General features: G+C 44.2%; 1 protein-coding gene across 1 annotated transcript in view; it reads left to right on the top strand.

The window, feature by feature from the left end:
- The window catches only part of ankfy1 (ankyrin repeat and FYVE domain containing 1), a 78,560-nt gene that overhangs the window by 24,542 nt on the left and 31,242 nt on the right, over positions 1-22,776 (top strand). The window contains exons 6-10 of the mRNA XM_068007940.1: positions 3,546-3,695; positions 4,560-4,725; positions 13,116-13,320; positions 20,057-20,125; positions 20,256-20,452. Of these exons, the coding sequence (XP_067864041.1) occupies positions 3,546-3,695; positions 4,560-4,725; positions 13,116-13,320; positions 20,057-20,125; positions 20,256-20,452 (787 nt within the window). The remainder of the gene's footprint in view (positions 1-3,545; positions 3,696-4,559; positions 4,726-13,115; positions 13,321-20,056; positions 20,126-20,255; positions 20,453-22,776) is intronic.

Genomic DNA, 22,776 nt, shown 5'->3' with positions numbered 1-22,776 from the left:
ATTGTTTCCCAAAGCCTGTGAGGAATATCCAAGGATGGCTGTTTATTTCAACCCCCCCTGCCTTTCCTTTTAAACTAAAGAACTGGATGGAACATTTTCTGACTTCACCATTATTTCCGCTCTGGGTTTGAATCCAGCTCAGACTAAAGGAACGAGTCTCTTGGCCAAGTTCCTAATTTGCACAAGTCTGCAGTATTGAGTGGCCGATGTGGAAAATGAAAATGTTATAGGGTGCATCAGGGTCAGGATTGGGGCAATAATGTGCTCTATCTGATCTGATTGGGGCAAACCCTGTGTTAGCACTGGGCACTCAGATCAATTCTAACGCTGGGTACCAAAAATGGAAATGTACTTTCCCCAGTATTGACATCATTTGCTTTGCTGACATAAATTCATCCAAAGATTTGAAACAGGGTTTGAGTTTTAAATTTCACATTTATTAGGAACAAAATATACACTTGTGGAAATTTTCTCTTACTAATTAGAGGTGGAAGAATTGGTAACTACAGAATCCAAGTTACACACTAAATACCATGATTAGAAATGTCACTGTGCTTTCTGTCTCTGCTGGTTAGTGTGATGAGTAACTGAGCAATATAGTCCTAGAGAGGTCCTAGGTTTGATCTCCAGTCTTCTAAGTTGGTTGATCTCAGCCACAGCAGTGGTAACAATTTTGGTCTCACCATCCCTTAAGGAAAAGTTCCTTTTGGATGAGATGTAGAATAGGGGACTCCTTGTGTGGATATAAAAAATCCCATGGTGCTGCATTGGCCCATCAACCAACATCACCAAAAACAGATGATCAGGTTGTTCGGTCGTTTGCTGTTTGTGGGACTTTGTTGTATTTAAATTGGCTGCCATGTTTTTCTACGCAACGGTGACTACACTTCAAAAGTAATCGATTGGTTGTAAAACACTTTGGGATGTCACGAGTACGTGAGCCATGGTATATCAATGCAAGTTCTTACTTAAACTGCTATCCAGCAACCTCTGTCCACTGGTGAGGATCGGTTACATTTCCCCACCATGACTGGAAAACTCGTCAACACTCAACTGTCTCGGCTTCCAGGTGAGGAACGACTACTTCAGCACCTGTGAAAACGTGTACCCTGGAAAGGAGTTGAATATATTAGAGAGGAGGAAAAAGTTGGCGTTTTGACCAGCCATTCGTAATTTTCACTCCCAAAAACCTTCTGTTATACTTTTTAGTACTCCTGTAGAGCAGTACGTGATACTGAAACACCGGGGAGAATTCCACTCCTCTTCTTCGAAATAGTGCCATGGGGCCTTTTACGTCCATCTGAGGGGGCAGGCGGGGCCTTGTTTTAACATCTCATCTGAAAGACGGCACCTCCAATAGTGCAACACTCAGAAGTGCACTGAAGTGTCAGTCTAGATTTAGTGCTGTAGTCTCTGGACTGGGGCTTGAAACCATAACCTTCTGACACAAAGGAGAGAGTGCTACCAACTGAGCCACGGTTGATAGTTAAAAGACTTTAGGGTTTTATAATGTGATCCATAGTTTATTCTAGAACTTTTTTTTGATAAAGCCTCCCTTCATCCCCTCCATTCTCCCCAACCTGCAGCACATCATTGCCTCACAGCTGTGCTCCCAACGCTCCCTATTCAAGGCCATTGTCAGGCTTCTGCCTCTGACAACACAGAGACCAGTCACCAATTATATCCTTGGTATAAGCTCAGTTTTCCCTTTTCACATCCCTTCTATTTTCAACACTAACCAATCCATTGTCTTTGAATATCTCCATGGTCTGCCCTTCCGTGGTTCCTCTCCTTGCTGGATTGTGGGCACTTTGCTTTTCCTGATGTGGCTTCTCCTGTCCCCAGGCAGTCGTTACCTGGTGTGTCCGAGCTCCATCCTTTCCCCGTTCTACTTTTCATTTGCATGCCAAAATTTAGCAGTGACATCAGGAAGCATGAGGTTAGCGCTCCACTCTACCTCTCTGCTTAATCCACCAGCCCAGGCCTGTTGCTAATCTCCCCAGCTATCTATCTGGAATTAAAGTCCTGGATGTGCTGACGCGTGCTCCAGCTAAAAGGTGGTAAAACTGAAGCCATACTATCTCGCTCCAACAAACACCTACACTCTTAATCTTGGTTGCAATAGAATCCCCGCCTACCACCTTGTGTTAAACCCAGAGATATGGACCCTTGGAGTACTGCACACTCCCAAGATCAACTTCCTCCCTTACATCTGACCTGTTTCCAAGATATGGTCCACGCCCAGCTCACTTCTGCCACTGAAGCCCCAATCCTTGTCTTTATCAGCTCAAGGCTAGATCTCAAATACTCTGTGGGCTTCCCCGTTTCCAGTTTCCTTAAAAGTCATCCCAGAATGCTGTAGTTCTTGCCTGTGCTAGGCCTGCGTTGCCCATGCTCCCATCTTGGTTGAGCTTTACTGGCTCCCTGTGCCCCAGAACACAGGTTCCCAAACTGGGGTGGTGGTGGCGGGGTGCGTTGAGGTTATCGAGGTGGTGGGGTGGGGGGGGGTGGCGGGGTGGTTGCTGTGAGGAGTAGCGGCGACTAAGCTGGAGCAGATCCAAGGAATTTCCCGACCAGTGATTGTAACAGTCGTATTGGACTTCGTATTAAAACCCAAAAGTGTAAAGGGGCAGAATTAAAACGACTAAAGTAACCAAGCAGCCGAATTATTCTGGGTTACCAACTACATGTACGCTAACATGAATTTTGTAAAAATACTGCTGAGAGGGGGGTTGCACGTGGGCTAAGAATCTCTGACTGGTGGGCTCAGCAAAATTAATTGGGAACCTCTGGTCCAGAGATTTGATCTGAATGTAGGAAGAGGAGGGGGCCATTCAGCCCCTTGAGCCTATTCTGCCATTCAATTAGATCTTGGCTGATCGGCACCTCAACTCCATTTACCCACCTTGGTTCCATAACCCTTAATACCCATACCTAACAAACATCTATCAATCTCAGTTTTGACATTTTCAATTGACCCCTAACCTCAACAGCTTTTTGGGGGAGAGAGTTCCAGATTTCCACTACCCTTTGTGTGAAGTGCTTCCTGACATCACCCCTGAACGGCCAAGCTCTAACTTTAATGTTAATCCTCATTCTCTCCTTCAAATCCCATCCTGTACAATCTCTGCCAGCCATATATACCATTGTTCTCCACTCTTCCAACATTGGATGCCTTCTTGCTTCCCACTCCCTTTGCTCCACTATCGGCAACTATGTCTGCGCCCTCAGCCCATTTGCCGCCTTGGCTCTGTCCCTGCTTTCCAAAGCCTTCCACAGATCCCTCTCTTTGTGCGTGCTCCACCTCTTCACCCCTCGTCCCTTTCTCCTTATTTCCCATTGTTCACTCGCCCATCTCCTAGTAAAGGGTTCAGATGTGCCCTTGAATGTGAGGAGTGCTGTGGAAATGTAACTTGTATAAACGGCTACTACATATTGAGCTAAATAGAAATATACCAGCAAATGTGCAATACAAATAATCCATTTTGGAGTGTTTAACCTGGTACTTTTCCTTTTAAAAGCAGTTTCTGTATTTGTTTATCTAGGACGATCTGCGGAAGGATGATTTCAGCAGTATGACAGCTCCTTTGTTGTACAAAATGATTAAATCGAAGACTGAATACCCTTTGCATAAAGCTATCAAAGTGGAAAGGGAAGATGTTGTATTTCTCTACCTCATCGAGATGGACTCCCAGGTAGCAGCACCTTTTATTAATCGCAGCAGTGTACGATGTTCTAATGACCCATTTCATGGGTCTGTGACCGTCTCGATCCTCAAAGATTCGCACCTGTAACTTTGAGTAATCTTGTATCTAGTTTCTCAGGTGCTGATGTATAAATGGTGTGCTCATTCTCAGCTTGGCTGAAAGTGGTACATTTATGTCATAGATTTTCTAGATAAAGCTGCATGTGCACTGAAGGCTGCTGCAGATATTAATTAATTACCTGAGGTTTACACTCCCACTACAAATGAAAACCATTGAAACAAAAGCTGACTTGAAAGCAATTTAATCTTGGGTCAACACCAGGAGTGCCCCTTCGTGGACCTTGTGGGCCAAATATGAAGTTTGTCTATATATTCCCATTATTTTGCATGTATATATCAGGTTGCTTATGCTGACCTATCTTGGTGTATTGATTTAGGTTTTATCATGAAGCAACAATGCTAGGAACAGCCTTTTCCAAAACTCTAAACCCATAACATTCTAGCAGGACAAACCAACCAGGGAGAGATACAAGTAGAATGGAGCTGCCTGGTAGGCCAGATTGTCGGGGTTTGTGAGCCCCCCTATGGCCTCTGGGCTGTAGTTTGGACACCCTGACCTATATAATTGGATTCTTTGCTATTTTAACTGATGTATAACTCATTTTAAAACAAATTATCACCTCCATTAAAACAGGAATTTGCTCAGAGTGCATTAAGCTTGCATATGGTAACATCACCAGCAGTAATTTGTAGCCTGTTAGATTTGGTTTAATGAGGTAGGGCCTTTTTTTGGTTGTCTGGTGCCATTAGCTTCTCATTATTTGCTCACCCAATGCAATTTTTGTTTTCCTAGTTGCCTGGTAAACTAAATGAACTTGATGGTAATGGAGACCTGGCCTTGGACCTAGCACTCTCTCGACAGCTGGAGAGTATTGCAACAACGTTGGTTAATAACAAAGCAGATGTTGACATGGTGGATAAGAGTGGCTGGAGTTTGCTTCACAAGGCTATCCAAAGAGGTAAAGTGACAGCAAGGGAATGAAGCTCAATATCTTGGCTGCTGGGTTAGCTCAGATGAATGTGCATTTCTTGTGTGTAGTCTAGCAAGGTCCCTAAATGTGACAGTGGTTTGTCAATCCATTTAATACAGCAAATTTACTGAACCAATATATCTCACAATTGGCTTTATTTTAAAATATTACACACCTTACTGATGAAGATATGGGCCTCACAGATTAATATTCACCCACCAGTTTGCAAAACCTGCTTATGATGAAAGTAATTTGGTTCCCTCCTCCCTCCCCAAAATGTTCCTGTTTTCTCCATTATTTATATAACTATAAAAGAGATTCCTTCCCCTCCCCTAGAGGATTTATAGTAGTTGAAGCTATCCTATGTGCAGCACTGTGCAGGAAGATTTTCTCACTGAACAAGTTGTTGTTTTGCCATGGGCTAGGCCTGGCTGACTAGCTGCAGTGTCTGAGGTCAGTTTTTAAAAAAAAAAATGCCTCGCAAATATTCCCCCTCTGTCACTGCTCAATAACCCTCAGTGATGTTAAAAAAAAAAACTCACCCCTAATGGCACAGCTCAGCATCTTATTTAATGGCTTAAAACTGCAAGTGCAGTAGCCTGGTGGTTATGGTACTGGGCTATTAACCCAGAGGTTCATTTCAAATCCCACCAATTAAATTCAATAAATCTGGCAATTAGTGGGTTTGCACCGTGAAAATAACCCTGAAAGCTGCTAGATTATTGTGAACCAGTTGGATTTTTAATAATGTACTTCAGAGAAGGGAACCTGCCACCCTTACTTGGTCTGGGCTATATGTGGCTGCAGACTTACACCGTGGTTGACTCATAATGTCCTCAGGGCAACTAGAAATGGACAATAAATACTGTCTTGTCAGTGTCACACTGGTGAGTGACACATCCCAAGAACAAATAACAGAGCAGAGGAAAATGTTTTTTTGCTCTTTGTGCCTCAGTAGTTTGTAAATTTTCTGGCTGGTTATTGCCATATAATCCAGGGTATTGTAGGAGCAGATTGTAAAGTGACAACTCCTATGATGCATCCCTCACCCACCAGAATTGGTCAACGGGCTACAACTCCTTGATCCTTTTCTGCCTGGTTGGCATGTGATTTTTGCTGTGGGGACCCTGGATATTGTAGCTTTGCAGAAGCACAGCATAAACTGCAACTCCCATGAGTAGTGCATAACATTTGTCCACAGCAGCTAAATCATATGACCCAAGAGAAATTTCCAAATTCAAGGCCAAACTCATGAAATTTATTATAGGCATTTCTAACTGTAAACCAATTTTATGAGTAAGTTTAAATGATTTCCCCCTTTCCCTTGAATTTATGTTAATGTGATTAGCTATATATACTAACTTGAGCAAAGAAGGAAAATGGCCCAAAAGTGTGAAGATTTTTGTTGGTGTTTGGTACTTGATGCCATTCTAGAATGGTACTGTTGAAAGAAAAGTTAAAAGGCTTGGTTTTCTGTTGGTGAGCTAATCCTCGTCGGTAATTTTTTGTCTTTTGATTCTTTCACAGTTAGTTAGCTGGAGATTTGGTAACAACAGATGAGTAGTTATGAGTTGATTGGGATTATTTTGTTGCTCTACGGACTGTGATTGTGACTTTCCTGAGGCGAGCTTTCAGTTCTATTGCATTCAGACAGTGCGCTACTACAAGTAGGCTCTAGATGGACCAGCAGGTCTCCTGTGACATTGTTCATGGTGACTTGGATACGTAGTTTTATGACAATAGGAGTGTTCTGCTGTGTAATGTACAATGTATTATCAGGGCCACTGATTTATGGAGTGAATAAATTAAATTATTACATGGATTCCAGGATTTTATAAAGCGTTCTGAATTCCATGAATGTGGCCATTTTCCATGCAAGTTGTAAATGCGTGACCATCTATATTAAAAATCTTATGTCTGCATGCACTTAGTCTACAAAACCTTACTTCCTGTTTTACGGTTTTGCCATACTGCTGTCACTTTTTTTCCATTATAAAATACCTGTCCGTGTTCATAATGGAAAATACCAAGTAAACTTAGCACGCTGTAATTGCTTCATTCCAATGCTGTGGTTGTGCTGTAATGCTTCAGTTTGTCATCTCAGCTTTTTACCCTGTACTGCAGAGATTCCAATGCTCCACCCAACTCCACTTGCTTACCAAATTACTCATATTACTCATATTATTGATAACAGCAAAACTTAAAAGCAAAGTATTTTAAAAATAACAATGTTTGACTAAAATGGGGATTGAATTATCTCCCTGTCCTGTAAACCCACTTCACCTGAAGACATCCTTGTGTGTAACACCATGGGAGATTGATTACTTCTTCCTTTTATTTATATCCTAAGCAACGTGTAGCTAGTTGGAGATAGATTTGTGGGGTTTAGGAGACGTGGAGTGGGGGTTATGGGCTTAAGTAGCTGTTGAGTTGCTGTGCTTTGATAAAATTGGGCGTGGCTCTGGGATATGGCTTTACTGTTTGGGGGTGGGGAGAGGGATTGCCAGGTTTAACAGCATCAAGGCGGTGGGGATATGGCAGAATAGTTTGAACGGGTGGGCCCTGAGACCTGTGAGCATTGGAAGCCCCAAGACCTGTTGGTGCTGGAGGGTCCCAGGATGTAGTAGGTGGGTACCAGGGTCTGCAGCACTAAGGAAAGGGTGGGAGTCTGGCTGCCCAAGAGGGAGGTCTTTGGTGTCTGGAAACAGAGACCACTGTCCCATGGGCTGGGAGACATTGGGTGAAAAAGGTGTCTGGGCATGGTAGTAGCCTTGGGGTGGGGGAGTGTGATGGGGTCTGGTAGCAATGGGAGCGATGATAGTTTAGTAGGACTGAGGTGGCTGGGGATATGACAGCATTGAGGGGGGGGAGAGGGAGGTGAAATAAACTCAGGAGAATGTGATCTGCATCCCTATTCCTGGCCAACTGCTTGGGTCCAGGCCTGAAGCATAAGTGCAAAATCCACGGTCACTGTATTTTCCCACTGTGTACTGCCATACAGCACTTAAACCACTTCTACTTAAAACTAGCTTCAGGCTGGCACCCTGGGCCAGAGGCAGGTTCTGGGGGATGACTGGGAACAGGTACTCTGACTCTGCATGTGTTTTTGTTTCCCTCTTCCCCCTCCTTTTTCTTTATTCCTCTCCATTTTAGTGTCACATTGTTATTTTTAAAATACTTTGCTTTGAGGAGAGTTTGGGGTAAGGAGCAATTGATGCTACAACAGCGCACTCCTCGGGAGTGATTTGGCCAGGGCTGGCCCTTCCTTTTAAAGTTGGCAGTAAAAATGCTTCAAGGAACTTAGCCCCAGGCAGGTGGAGCTGTTAGAAAACAGTGCCACCTAGCTCAGACGATTTAGGCCTGATCTGGATGAATGAGGTAGGCAAAGAATTAGATGAGTTTGTGTGACTGGTAGAAATTACACTCTTGGGAAGTGCATGCTCTATGTGGAACTTTGAATATTTTATAAACCAATTTTAGCACTATTTTAAATGTGCAGTTTTCTTTTCCAGATTTGATTCCCCTAATTGGTCTGGATTTTTAATCTGGATTTTCGTCTCTCCCAGGAGATTACATGGTTCAGAGTGGGATGGGGAAAGTGTATTGTGATGCATGAAGTACCACAACAGTGTGGGACAGGTTGGATGGCCCAGTAGGTCTTTTCCTGTATGTCATTATTCGTATGTTCATAAAATTGCTGAAAAGGTTCTTTTGAAGTTTGAGTTTTGCTTTAAACATTCTGAAGGTCTTAAAATCTTACCAATTTCTGACTGCTGGAGGGGTGGCTGGCGTGGTTGGTTGCTATGGTGATGCAGCATGAATGACTCAATAGGTACATAACTGGTGGGTTGTAGATGCTGTGGGGACAAACAGCCCTGAGGTGATCCTTACATTTCATTTGATGTTTTGTTCAATTATTTACGTGCTGGGTATTCTTACCCAAATGTGTGTGTTGATGCATGAAATTCCATTGCTAAAGATGGGTATATCACTATGCGTACGACTTGTAATAAGATGTGAACTTGTGCTGTTATTGGTATTAATGAAGGTATTGAGATGTTAAATTCTTTTTGTTTCAAAGTGTTAATTGAATCTGGCTGAAATATCGAAGTCATAACAAAGGTTTCATTGTACCCAGTATTCCAGTTTATTTTATTTGAACTGAGTTTTGCTTTCCCGGGTCTGGTATTAATTACAGTCAGTAGGTGACAATCCCTGTAAGCTTCACCTGAAGCTGGCTTGTTGGAGAGAGGCTGGAATGGCTCTGGCGAGGGACCCTGGGATATTGCATACATGGAATTGTGACATTACTGTATTTTCTTTTTAGAAAATGATGTATGGTCTTAACCTTTCGAAAGGTAGTGTGAAATTAACCTTCATTAGAGGTTGTATTGTAAGTACATTTAGCTATTCAGTATCGTGACTTCTTTCAATGCAATACGTCTGCAAAGTAAGAGTTTGTCTGCATGTTCTTTTCTCTTTTTTCCTCTTATCTTCCCCCCCCCCCCCACCCCTTTTCCTTCCCCCCGCAAGATGGTTAATTCCTTGCTTGACTATAGTTACTTGGTGCTGATTGTCTACTACTCTACCAACTCAGAGAGGCATCGTCAAATCCACTCCTTGTCCAACATTCACACACGTTAATTTCTGGCAGGAGTTGCAGGGTAGTGTTCAGGAATGGAAACCTTCCCCTCCCCTAGCTGACCTTAATCTGGGTGTTGAGGCCAGTTGTATCCTTATTGCCAACCCAGCTGACTTAGCATAGACTGGGCTTTGAACCTGGGACTTTCAGCAATGTGCATTTATTTGGTGTATAAAAAAAGGAGATTCTTAAAGGAGGAGAGAGGCGAATGAGTTTCTGGAGATAATTCCAGACCACAGCCGCCAATGGTGGGGGATACGAGGCCAGAGTCGGAGCAATGCAGATTTTGGAGCGACCAGGAGCCAATATAGATCAGCGTGAGTAAGGGTGATGGGTGAATAGAACAGCATACAGGCAGCAGAGATATGGAGGATGGGAGGCTGGCCAGGAGAGCATTGGGATAGTTGAATCTGCATGTGACAAAAGCATGGATCAGGGTTTCAGTAGCAGATGGGCTGATGGAGGTGGGCGATATTCCGGAGGTGGAAGTAGACAGTTTTTGTAATGGACAGATTATAGGGTGCGAAGGTCAGCTCAGGGTCAAATAGGACGCTAAGGTTGTAAACACGCTGGTTCAGCCTGAGAAATTTGCCGGCAACTTGAACAAAGTCCGTGGCGCGGATAGTGTGGTAGGGGCCCAAAGACGATTACTTTAGTCTTCCCATTGTTCAACTGGATGAAATTGCAGCTCATCTAACACTGGATGTCGGAGCAGCAGTACACAGGCAGTGGAGGTGTTGAGAGGGGTAGAACTGGGTGTTCAGTGTACATGTGGAAGTTGACCCCATGTTGGCAGATGATGTCACCAAGGGACAGCATGTAGATGAAGAGGAGGGGATGAGTTGGCTCTTTGGGGGACTCCCAAGTTAACAATGTGGGGGTAGGAAGGGAAGCCATTGTTGGAGATGCTCTGGCAATGCTTGGATAGGCAAGAGTGGAACCAAGCAAGGGAGGCCCACTGAGCTGCACAACGGAGGAGAGGCATTGGAGGAGGATGGTGTGGTCAAGTGTCAAAGGCTGTGGAGAGGTCAAAGGGAGAATGCACCACAGTCACAGCTAAAGAATGTCATTTGTGCCTTTGGTTAGGGCAGTTTTGGTGCTGTGGGAGAGTTGGCAACCTAATGGTGGGATTCCTATTAAAATATATGAAAAAAGATTGGAATATAACTTTACAGAATTTGTTTGAATTTAAGTCTCCTTGGAGCACTGAATTGTTTTTTGCTGGATGTCCAAGGCTGCTTGTGTGGTATAAACATGATTGCCACCTTGGGGAGGGGTGCAGGGATGAAGGAGATATTTAAAAACTGTGACTTACATTTTATTCTTACTCCATATAATACATGAACTCAAGGCTTTTTAATCCCATGGAATGTTTGTTTTAAACCAAGCCATAACATTGATTTGGACAAAAGCAAAATACTGTGGATGCTGGAAATCTGAAATAAAAACAGAAAATGCAGCATCTGTGGTGAGAGAAAGAGTTAACATTTCAGGTCAATGATTTGGGTGTGTTTCAGATCCATCATTCTTTTTCCCCTGCCTTAAAAAAAAAAGTCTTAGATGGTTACCCATCTAACTCAGTAACCCCCTAATACAGAGTATTCAAACTTTTAACTCTGAACAGTAATTCAGTAGTAACAAATTTAGTGCATTTAAAAAAAAATCAATTCGAGCAGTACTTGAAACAAGTTGCCCTTTCTCCAGACAATGAATGATGGATTATTTGACAGTGGTGACTGTTCCAGCGATCAGATGTCTACACGAGGCACTTTCCAGCTGACGTTGGGTGGCAATCAGGAGCGGAATCCTGACTGTTTCCCACTTGCTCCCAAGCTATAGTTCAGGGTTGCTGAGTCCAATGTAGTCGTGCCCCAACTGCTACCTCGGTGCAGACTAAGAATCGAACCTTCAGGTTTGGAGAACTTAGTGCAACTCTGGAGGATGCCTTTACCTACTGGGTCATTGATGGTGCCCTGCTGAGATTTTTCTGTGGCTTTGTGATTACTAAAAGCTCATCTTCAAGGCTGTAATAATTGTTCAACCAAATCCTAACCTGTAGCTGTTTTAAGAACGTAAGAAATAGAAGCAGGAGTAGGCCATACGGCTGCTCCGCCATTCAATAAGATCATGGCTAATCTTCGACTTCAACTCCCCTTTCCCGCCCAATCCCCATATCCCATGATTTCCTTAGTGTCCAAAAAACTATCTATCTCAGTCTTGAATATACTCAGTGACTAGAATTCTCTACCCCAGAGGGCTGTGGATGCTCAAAGATTCACAACCCTTTGAGTGAAGTAATTCTTCCTCATCTCAGCCCTTATCCTGAGACTACGTCCCCTAGTTCTAGACTCTCTAGCCATGGGAAGCAACCTCTCAGCATCTACCCTGTCAAGCCCCCTCAGAATCTTATGTTTCAATGAGATCACCACTCATTCTTCTAAACTCGAGAGTATAGGCCCATTCTACTCAATCTCTCCTCAAAGGTTTGTGTTCTGACCAAATATTTCTGATGACAAGTAAAATCCAATCAGTTGGTATCAAAGTCCTTAAAACGCTACAAAATTAAATCAGTATTATAAGTGTTAATCATTTTCTCCTTCTTGCAAGTGGAGTGTTTGAGTGTTGGAGAACCATTTCTATAACACCTAGGATAAGATTTCAGAGTTTGCATATTATTTATGCCACGTTCTTCACTCCTGCAATAAATAAGAATAGTTTAAATGTCAGCTGAACGAAAAGATTGAATCACACCCTTCACTCAGTTTGTGTGTGTAGTGATACTGAGAACTGAATGATTCTCTCCCTTGGTACACTGACCAGTTGCTTCAACCTATTTGGATGGGAGTGGTGGTAAACGTTGACAGCATCTCCCAGTCGGGTGCTGGGAGTAAATTGGAATGTGAAATTTCTAACTGGTGGAATCACGTTCTTGCAATGGGGTTGCTTTGTTTTGCTATTACAGGGCTAACCGATTCATCCCACAAGAAGGTTCTCTGCTAAAGGTTGCTGTGGGATTCTGCGCTAATAAGTAGTGGGGAAAGAGCAGGCTGTGAGTAGGCACCTAAGGCTGGTCTAATCCTGGCTTCTAAATCCTGGCAGCCCTGTCTTTCTGATATGATGGAAATTATGTATTCAACTTCTAGCCTAAAGCCAGCAAGGCCAGCCTTCTGGCAAGAATGTCAGTTTGTTATCATTCTGCTGTGCTCATAAAACGCTGATCTTATTTTCCTTCTCCAATTGCAGCATCCACCGCAACAGCTGGAGGTGGGTAAGGGGTATGGCGCACCAGAATAATTGTATAGGTTTCTGTAAATGCATTTGAATACACCCTTTTTTTTAAAAAAAAGACTCCTTTTTTCCTTGTATCAAGCCAGCCTGCTATGTAGCTATTCTACCCCTCCCAGCTTGGTCAGTATACAGTGCTAGTTTGTTCCTCTTTTTTGGAATACTGTTCCCATATAATTAGAACATTCCACAGTGAATTTATGTACTGAAGGAAATCTGGCTGGAAAAGCATGAAACACACTAGAGAACTGCCAATGAAAGCTGTACTCCAGCTACATGTGGCTTGTATTTGGACACTTGGAGCTAAGATGCTTCTATGTGATTAAGTGTGGAATATCCACTCCTGCCAAATAATGCATGGTATCTTTTTATATTGCAGCCTGTCCCTAGACTTGCACTAAGAGCAATATGTGGGTTTGGAATTAAATGTGTTGGCTTTTTTTTGACCCAGGTGATGAATTTTCCGCGAGCTTCTTGATCCGAAATGGTGCTCGTGTAAACGCAGCTACATATGGAGAACATGAGACGCCACTTCACCTCGTGGCCTCGTACAGTCTGAAAAAACACTCTGTGGAAGCAATGGCAGGAATGGCTCGTATTGCACAAGCACTTTTGAAAGCGGGTGCCAATTCCAACGTGCAGGATAGCAAAGGACGGTGAGCAACTGTTAGCATCATGATTCCTTTGGGTACTTTGCCCTCTTCGGTGGGGGGACGGGACACATCGAGCGATATTCCTGAATTTTAAAATGAGCTCGGAGCATAGTAATCTGTTCCAAAGATTGTTTTTGGAATTATCGGAGTTGAGGGATAAAGCAAGTCTGAAATATATTTAACAGCACATGTTAAATATATAATAAGGTATTAAAAATTAAGAGAAAACACGCACATGTCTAGGCTGAACATACCTTAGTTACAATTTCCACAAATAAAAATTGTCAAACAAAGTAAATAAAAAAAAAAAAATACCATTTTCATTCATGAAGGAGTCAGGTGAGGTTGTACTGGATTGAAAAGCCAACATGGTACCTACGTTTGAGAAGGTGACAAAGCAAACTTGGATAGCTACATACTCAGTAATCTTGCATAGACGGCTGGCAAAATAATGGAATTGATCATTAGATTGAGTGGCAGGGCTACAGTGATAGGGGATTCAATTGTAAGGGGAACAGATAGGCGTTTCTGCGGCCGCAAACGTGACTCCAGGATGGTATGTTGCCTCCCTGGTGCTAGGGTCAAGGATGTCACGGAGTGGCTGCAGGGCATTCTGAAGGGGGAGGGTGAACAGCCAGTAGTCGTGGTCCATATCTGTACCAACGACATAGGTTTAAAAAAAGGGATGGGGTCCTGCAAGGCGAATTTAAGGAGTTAGGAGATAAATTAAAAAGCAGGACTTCAAAGGTAGTGATCTCAGGATTTTATTTTTTTTTTGTATTCGTTTCACGGGATGTGGGCGTCGCTGGCAAGGCCGGCATTTATTGCCCATCCCTAATTGCCCTTGAGAAGGTGGTGGTGAGCCGCCTTCTTGAACCGCTGCAGTCCATGTGGTGAAGGTTCTCCCACAGTGCTGTTAGGAAGGGAGTTCCAGGATTTTGACCCAGCGACAATTAAGGAACGGCGATATATTTCCAAGTCGGGATGGTGTGTGACTTGGAGGGGAACGTGCAGGTGGTGTTGTTCCCATGCACCTGCTGCCCTTGTCCTTCTAGGTGGTAGAGGTCGCGGGTTTGGGAGGTGCTGTCGAAGAAGCCTTGGCGAGTTGCGGCAGTGCATCCTGTGGATGGTGCACACTGCAGCCACAGTGCGCCGGTGGTGAAGGGAGTGAATGTTTAGGGTGGTGGATGGGGTGCCAATCAAGCGGGCTGCTTTATCTTGGATGGTGTCGAGCTTCTTGAGTGTTGTTGGAGCTGCACTCATCCAGGCAAGTGGAGAGTATTCCATCACACTCCTGACTTGTGCCTTGCAGATGGTGGAAAGGCTTTGGGGAGTCAGGAGGTGAGTCACTCGCCGCAGAATACCCAGCCTCTGACCTGCTCTCGTAGCCACAGTATTTATATGGCTGGTCCAGTTAAGTTTCTGGTCAATGGTGACCCCCAGGATGTTGATGGGGGATTTGGCGATGGTAATGCCGTTGAATGTCAAGGGGAGGTGGTTAGACTCTCTCTTGTTGGAGATGGTCATTGCCTGGCACTTATCTGGCGCGAATGTTACTTGCCACTTATGAGCCCAAGCCTGGATGTTGTCCAGGTCTTGCTGCATGCGGGCTCGGACTGCTTCATTATTTGAGGGGTTGTGAATGGAACTGCACACTGTGCAGTCATCAGCGAACATCCCCATTTCTGACCTTATGATGGAGGGAAGGTCATTGATGAAGCAGCTGAAGATGGTTGGGCCTAGGACACTGCCCTGAGGAACTCCTGCAGCAATGCCCTGGGGCTGAGATGCTTGGCCTCCAACAACCACTACCATCTTCCTTTGTGCTAGGTATGACTCCAGCCACTGGCGAGTTTTCCCCCTGATTCCCATTGACTTCAATTTTACTAGGGCTCCTTGGTGCCACACTCGGTCAAATGCTGCCTTGATGTCAAGGGCAGTCACTCTCACCTCACCTCTGGAATTCAGCTCTTTTGTCCATGTTTGGACCAAGGCTGTAATGTGGTCTGGAGCCGAGTGGTCCTGGCGGAACCCAAACTGAGCATCGGTGAGCAGGTTATTGGTGAGTAAGTGCCGCTTGATAGCACTGTCGACGACACCTTCCATCACTTTGCTGATGATTGAGAGTAGACTGATGGGGCGGTAATTGGCCGGATTGGATTTGTCCTGCTTTTTGTGGACAGGACATACCTGGGCAATTTTCCACATTGTCGGGTAGATGCCAGTGTTGTAGCTGTACTGGAACAGCTTGGCTGGAGGCGCAGCTAGTTCTGGAGCACAAGTCTTCAGCACTACAGCTGGGATGTTGTCGGGGCCCATAGCCTTTGCTGTATCCAGCGCACTCAGCCGTTTCTTGATATCACGTGGAGTGAATCGAATTGGCCGAAGACTGGCTTCTGTGATGGTGGGGATATCGGGAGGAGGCTGAGATGGATCATCCACTTGGCACTTCTGGCTGAAGATGGTTGCAAACGCTTCAGCCTTGTCTTTTGCACTCACGTGCTGGACTCCGCCATCATTGAGAATGGGGATGTTTGCAGAGCCTCCTCCTCCCGTTAGTTGTTTAATTGTCCACCACCATTCACGACTGGATGTGGCAGGACTGCAGAGCTTGATCCGTTGGTTGTGGAATCGCTTAGCTCTATCTATAGCATGTTGCTTCCGTTGTTTAGCATGCATGTAGTCCTGAGTTGTAGCTTCACCAGGTTGGCACCTCATTTTTAGGTATGCCTGGTGCTGCTCCTGGCATGCTCTTCTACACTCCTCATTGAACCAGGGTTGATCCCCTGGCTTGTTGGTAATGGTAGAGTGAGGAATATGCCGGGCCATGAGGTTACAGATTGTGCTGGAATACAAGCCCAGTCGACCCTGCAAGGTCCTCCTTACTAACATCTGGGGACTTGTGCCAAAATTGGGAGAGCTGTCCCACAGACTAGTCAAGCAACAGCCTGACACAGCCATACTCACAGAATCATACGTTTCAGCCAATGTCCCAGACTCTTCCATCACCATCCCTGGGTATGTCCTGTCCCACCGGCAGGACAGACCCACCAGAGGTGGCGGTACAGTGATATACAGTCAGGAGGGAGTGGCCCTGGGAGTCCTCAACATTGACTCTGGACCCCATGAAATCTCATGGCATCAGGTCAAACATGGGCAAGGAAACCTGATGATTACCACCTACCGTCCTCCCTCAGCTGATGAATCAGTCCTCCTCCATGTTGAACACCACTTGGAGGAAGCACTGAGGGTAGCAAGGGCACAAAATGTACTCTGGGTGGGGGACTTCAATGTCCATCACCAGATGTTAGTAAGGAGGACCTTGCAGGGTCGACTGGGCTTGGTGTTTTGCCGTTGTCGTGTCTGGTGCCTAGTGGTCCGATGCCGGGTGGTCCGTCCGGTTTTATTCTTCTTATGACTTTTCGTAGCGAGATTTTACAACTGAGTGGCTTGCTAGGCCATTTCAGAGGGCAATTAAGAATCAACCACATTGCTGTGGGTCTGGAGTCACATATAGGCCAGACCGGGTAAGGGCGGCAGGCTTCCTTCCCTAAAGGACATTAGTGAACCAGATGGGTTTTTACGACAATCCGGTAGTTTCATGGCCATCATTACGAAGGGGAAGTCATATCTGACAAATTTGCTTGAGTTCTTTGAGGACATAACGTACAGGGTGGATAAAGGGGAACCCGTGGACGTAGTGTATTTAGACTTCCAGAAGGCATTCGACAAGGTGCCACATAAAAGATTATTGCTCAAGATAAAGAATCACTGGATTGGGGGTAATATTCTGGCATGGGTGGAGGATTGGTTATCTAACAGGAAGCAGAGAGTTGGGATAAATGGTTCATTCTCGGACTGGCAACCAGTAGCCAGTGGTGTTCCGCAGGGGTCGGTGCTGGGTCCCCAACTCTTTACAATCTATATTAACAATTTGGAGGAGGGGACCGAGTGTAACACATCAAAGTTTGCAGATGATATAAAGATGGGAGGGAAAGTAGAGAGTGAGGAGGACATAAAAAACCTACAGGGGGATATAGACAGGCTGGGTGAGTGGGCAGAGATTTGGCAAAATGCAATACAATATTGGAAAATGTGAGGTTATGCACTTTGGCAGGAAAAATCGGAGAGCAAGTTATTGTCTTAATGGCGAGAAACTGGAAAGTACTGCAGTACAAAGGGATCTGGGGGTCCCATTGCAAGAAAATCAAAGTTAGTATTCAGGTGCAGCAGGTGATCAAGAAGGCCAACGGAATGTTGGCTTTTATTGCTAGGGGATAGAATATAAAAACAGGGAGGTATTGCTGCAGTTATAAAAGGTATTGGTGAGACCGCACCTGGAATACTGCATACAGTTTTGGTCTCCATACTTAAGAAAAGACATACTTGCTCTCGAGGCAGTACAAAGAAGGTTCACTCGGTTAATCCCGGGGATGAGGGGGTGGACATATGAGGTTGAGTAGATTGGGACTCTACTCATTGGAGTTCAGAAGAATGAGAGGCGATCTTATTGAAACATATAAGATTGTGAAGGGGGCTTGATCGGGTGGATGCGGTAAGGATGTTCCCAAGGATGGGTGAAACTAGAACTAGGGGGCATAATCTTAGGATAAGGGGCTACTCTTTCAAAACTGAGATGAGGAGAAACTTCTTCACTCAGGGTAGTAGGTCTGTGGAATTTGCTGCCCCAGGAAGCTGTGGAAGCTACATCATTAAATAAATTTAAAACAGAAAGACAGTTTCCTAGAAGTAAAGGGAATTAGAGGTTACGGGGAGCGGGCAGGAAATTGGACATGAATTTAGATTTGAGGTTAGGATCAGATCAGCCATGATCTTATTGAATGGCGGAGCAGGCTCGAGGGGCCGATTGGCCTACTCCTGCTCCTATTTCTTATGTTCTTATTAGGAACAAGGTTGAGAATTACGTATGAAAATAACCTAGTAAACAACAGAAGGGAGATCCAGTGGGACTGACCGACCTTGACTTTTGAGGATCTGAGTATCCTAGTAAAACTTGAAGGTGGTTAGAGATTGGCTGAAAGAGAGGAAGCAGTGGGTGCTAATTCGGAGGGGTGATGTCAAGGTGCTGAGACTTAGAGTGGAGTGCCCCATGGATCCAGGCAGGGGCTCCTTTTTGTGTTAAATCTATGTGAACATGCTGGATTCAGAAATACAATTCGTTGGTCAAATTCACAAATACTAAACCATGCAGTTGGGTGAATAGAGTTTGAAGCAGCTGAAGAGCTACAGAAGGACCCAGACAGAATTTGCAAGTGGGCAGAATTGTGGCAGATGGAATTTCATACATAAAGCTGCAAAGTGTTCCACATTGGAAGTAAAAAGGGGGGGTGGGCATAGTTAATGGTGTCAACTTGGCTAGGGAAATCCCTGAAAGGAGATCTGAAGTAATCGTAGATTCAACACTTGACCATGTCCAGTTGCGAGGTCTTGGATGCTGATGTGCAGAGAAGAGCCACAGTCTCGGTCCTCAGGGACTAGGGTTACTCAGGACTGGGGGAAAAAAAACCATTAGCCCAACTGGCCCATCTCGCTCTCATGAATGGTTAGGGGAAAAACTTGGACTTTTCAGCTTTGAAAGACAGCAAATGAGAGACCTTAGAGGTGTATAAGGTACTTGAGATGGAAAAGATTAATCTGGTGTACTGTTTCAAGTTTAACCATGACTGCAGGACAAAGGGTCATAGGTGCAAACTACTAAAAGGCAAGTTCAGGACTGATGTCAGGAAGCATTTCATCACACACTGACTGATAACCAGAATGGTCATTGGACCGTAGAATAGTGGAGGCAAGAACTTGAGTCCTTCGAGGAGCACTTGAATGCTGTGATGATGGGACCATAGTTTGCTATAAATGGATTAGCTGGATGAATCATATGGCCTTCATTTGTACTTTGCGATGGCACTACACATGGGCAAAACCAGGGCACTATTTTACCACTTGTTTCTGATTTTTAGATACTGGATCTCTAATTCTGCAGGTTGAACTATATGTCTCTACCCAAGCAGGGACATCTGGCCCCTATGGCATCTCCCAACAGGAGTACAGCTGAGAGTTCAGCAGACTTAGAGAATCATAATGTTGGAGCATGTTTGTCAAGATGTTGATTTCCATGATTTGTAAGGAATCCACACTGATACCCTTATGTCGTAAAATGGTGCCACCATGTGGCTGAATAAAAATATTGTGCATTTTTAATAATTTGGATTTCTGCCCATACAATTGACAGCTTTTGTGAAGCTATTAGCTTTAAACAGTGCTCGTTATCTGAATAAAAGATAATCTTCTAATCCTTGTGTATATGCAGCTCAGAAGTTGCTTTCAAAATCTGGTTTGCAATAGATAGTATTGTGGAGAAATGTATTCTATTCAAGTTGTGCTGTTGTAAATATGAAGATAGCAACACCGTCAAGTTGGGTTAGGTTCGGTCATCCTGCTTTTTGAATTGGGATTGTCTGGACCTTGAGCGTCATCCTACAATGTATCCACTGTCCAACTGGCCGTCAAAGGGACTGAACAGTCTGTGTCACTTAATCCTGTGGCTATGTAATCATGTGGAGTGATGCATCAGTTTATTTCTTATCAGAAAGTTTTGTCAAATTTTCGATCAAATATATCCACCTTGTGGGAGTACTTATAACATGTAACAGTACCGTTATAGAAAGCTGTGTACCATTTGATAACTCCCTCACTGACTTCTCTCTCTCCCTCCCCTACACAGGACACCTTTGCACACATCTATACTGGCAGGGAATGAGTATGTCTTCACACAGTTACTGCAGTGTAAACAGTAAGTATGAGTCTCGTATCTCCATCGTGCCTTCTGAGAGCAGCTCTTTGTGTTCTGAAGTTAAATTGTTTTATGCACATTGTGGGCTTCAGCACCAGTTTTTAAATGTCTTTGGCCAACTTTGTTCTAGATGTGACTTGGAGCTGAAGGATCATGAAGGAAGTACGGCATTGTGGTTAGCGCTCCAGGATATAACGGTGGATTCTGATCAGTCGGTGAATCCATTTGTTGATGATCCGGTTGTGAATGGCACCTCATTTGATGAGAACAGTTTTGCAGCAAAACTTATTAAAAGGGGCAGCAATCCAGATGCTCCAGATACAAAGGGTAAGAAACTAGCAGCTGCACAGTGAAAATTAGATTTGTGTATAATAGATGACTTGGTGTGATTAGCAACTAGGTGGTTAATGGAGCTGCTGTATTCATTCTGATGTGATGAAGTGATTCACCTGACCACCCCATAGCCTATCCACCATCTACAAGACCTGAGTCAAGTGTATGATGGGATATGCACCACTTGCCTGGATGGGTGCAATCACACCACTCAAAGGTTGGCACCGTCCCAAGACAGCAGTTTTCTTGATTGGCACTCCTGTCTCCATGCTCAATATACATCCCCTCCATCACCAGCATACTGTGGCTGCAGTGTGTTTGATCTAGAAGATGCCCTGCAGCAACTCGCTGAGGATACTTCGATAGCACCTCTCTCCCTTGCGTCCTCTACCACCGAGAAAGGCAAGAGCAGCAAAGCTGTGGGAACATAATCCCCTCCAAGGCTCTCACCATCCAGATTTGGAAATATGTCGTCGTTCATTTAACGTCTCTGGGTCAATATCCTGGAATTCTCTCCCTGATACCATTGTGGGAGCACCATCACCACAAGGACTACAGCAGTTCAAGGCGAAGGCTCACCATCAGCTTCTCAGGGTAGTTGGGGATGGGCAATACATGTGTTGTTGCCAGCATCACCCACACCCTGAGATCAAATATAAATAAAGGGCATTTGAGTTTCCTTAAGGTGCTCTGAAGTTTGGGGAATTCTGTCCTTCAATGTAACATTTAAATTACCTCCTTGGGGTTGTCCAGGGAGCAGTAGTGACTGCGGCTGTCATAATGTCTGGGCTACATCACCCTTCTGTCCTCCTTGGTTTAAAAAAAAGCAAGTGCCATGGTTTGTCACAATAAAATCTTTACAAGTTCTAAGGTTTGCAGTTATTGTGATGTCTGACTGTAACACCTGTGATGTTCCCATGGCAGATGGAATATGTTGTGCACAGGAGTTCATGTGATACAGTTGAGTTCTGGATCACTTATCCAACTGCAATACACAGTTTCTTCTGACGTGATGTGACGTGGACAGGGGTGTGAACAGTCTACCTTTTGCACTGTCGTGTTGCTTATACTATACAATGAATAACCTCAAAAGTGGTTTCTGAACCACTGCAAATTGTCCTGTTTAAAGCAACACCTCAGTGTATGGAAAGAATGGGAGACTTTTAGAAAGAAGAATGAATTTGCATTTATATAGCACCTTTCAAATCCTCTGGACATCCCAAAGAGCTTTACAGCCAATGGAAATGTGTTCAATGTTTCATAGGCAAATGTGGCAGCCAATTTAAGCACAGCAAGGTCCCACAAACAGCAATGAGACAGTGACTTAGTTAATCTGTTTTGGTGCTGCAGGTTGAAGGATAAATGGAGGCCAGGGCATCTCTGACGATATTGTACTTCAGGAAGTGTCAGCTTTTCTTGTTCCATGTGAGAAGGTTTTGTTTGCACCTCATGAGCGCGGTCGTGGTGTTGGCTGATGGTGTTAGTAGCTGGAGGAGAGCAAAGATTTCATTTTGTTCGCTCTCTGTAGGTTTCATATTCCCCTTCCTCCTTTCTGGTTGCCTTATGGTTTTCTCTCTACTGTGTAAATTTCCCCAAAAATGGAAGTGTCTCTCTCTTCCTGGTGGTCGAGAGTGACTGTCCATCTGTGGCATTCCACTTTCCCGGTGATACAGTTGGGAATGTGCACCTGATTTCCTACCAAGACTACCCAAACCTCTTCGTTCAGTAATTTAATGGTTTTTGTTCTGAATTTCTGGGATATATTTCCACCTCTCTGGTTCCCTTCCCTCCCAAAACAAGGTTACAAGATCAAAAGCTTCCAAAGATGACTTCCCCATTCTGTGTCTGGCACAAGATTACCAGTAGGGGTTATTTCCAACAGAGTTCCAATGAAAAAATCTTAATATTCTCAATCCATATATCATTTTTTTATTATAAATTCCTGTGGCCACATGATAGACCAGTTTTGTGTCTCCCAGCTTGGACTGCAGAGAAATTCCTATCCTGCAACCAACTCTACTTTCCAAAATCTCATAAATTTTGCTATTTAAATAATAATGCAAAATCCAGGTATTATAAAAATAACAATGTATGACCCTAAAATAGTGACTGAATTATTCCTCACCCTCTAACCTTGCTCTACCTGTACACTATATTTGGTCTTAACTCAGTGTATAACACCATAGGAGATTGACAAGTATTTGGACACTTTAGAAACTGAGAGAATAAAAGTAAATGTCAATGTTATTTATCTATGTATCTCAAAATACTAATCTGTGAGAAGTCTCCCCTGCCCAATATCCTGTTTGGGGGCTTCT

The sequence above is a fragment of the Heptranchias perlo genome, chromosome 28, assembly GCF_035084215.1.
Source record: "Heptranchias perlo isolate sHepPer1 chromosome 28, sHepPer1.hap1, whole genome shotgun sequence".
Taxonomy (NCBI): Eukaryota; Metazoa; Chordata; class Chondrichthyes; order Hexanchiformes; family Hexanchidae; genus Heptranchias; species Heptranchias perlo.
The sequence above is the reverse complement of the archived record's forward strand: the minus strand, read 5'-3'. Positions and strand labels throughout refer to the sequence as shown.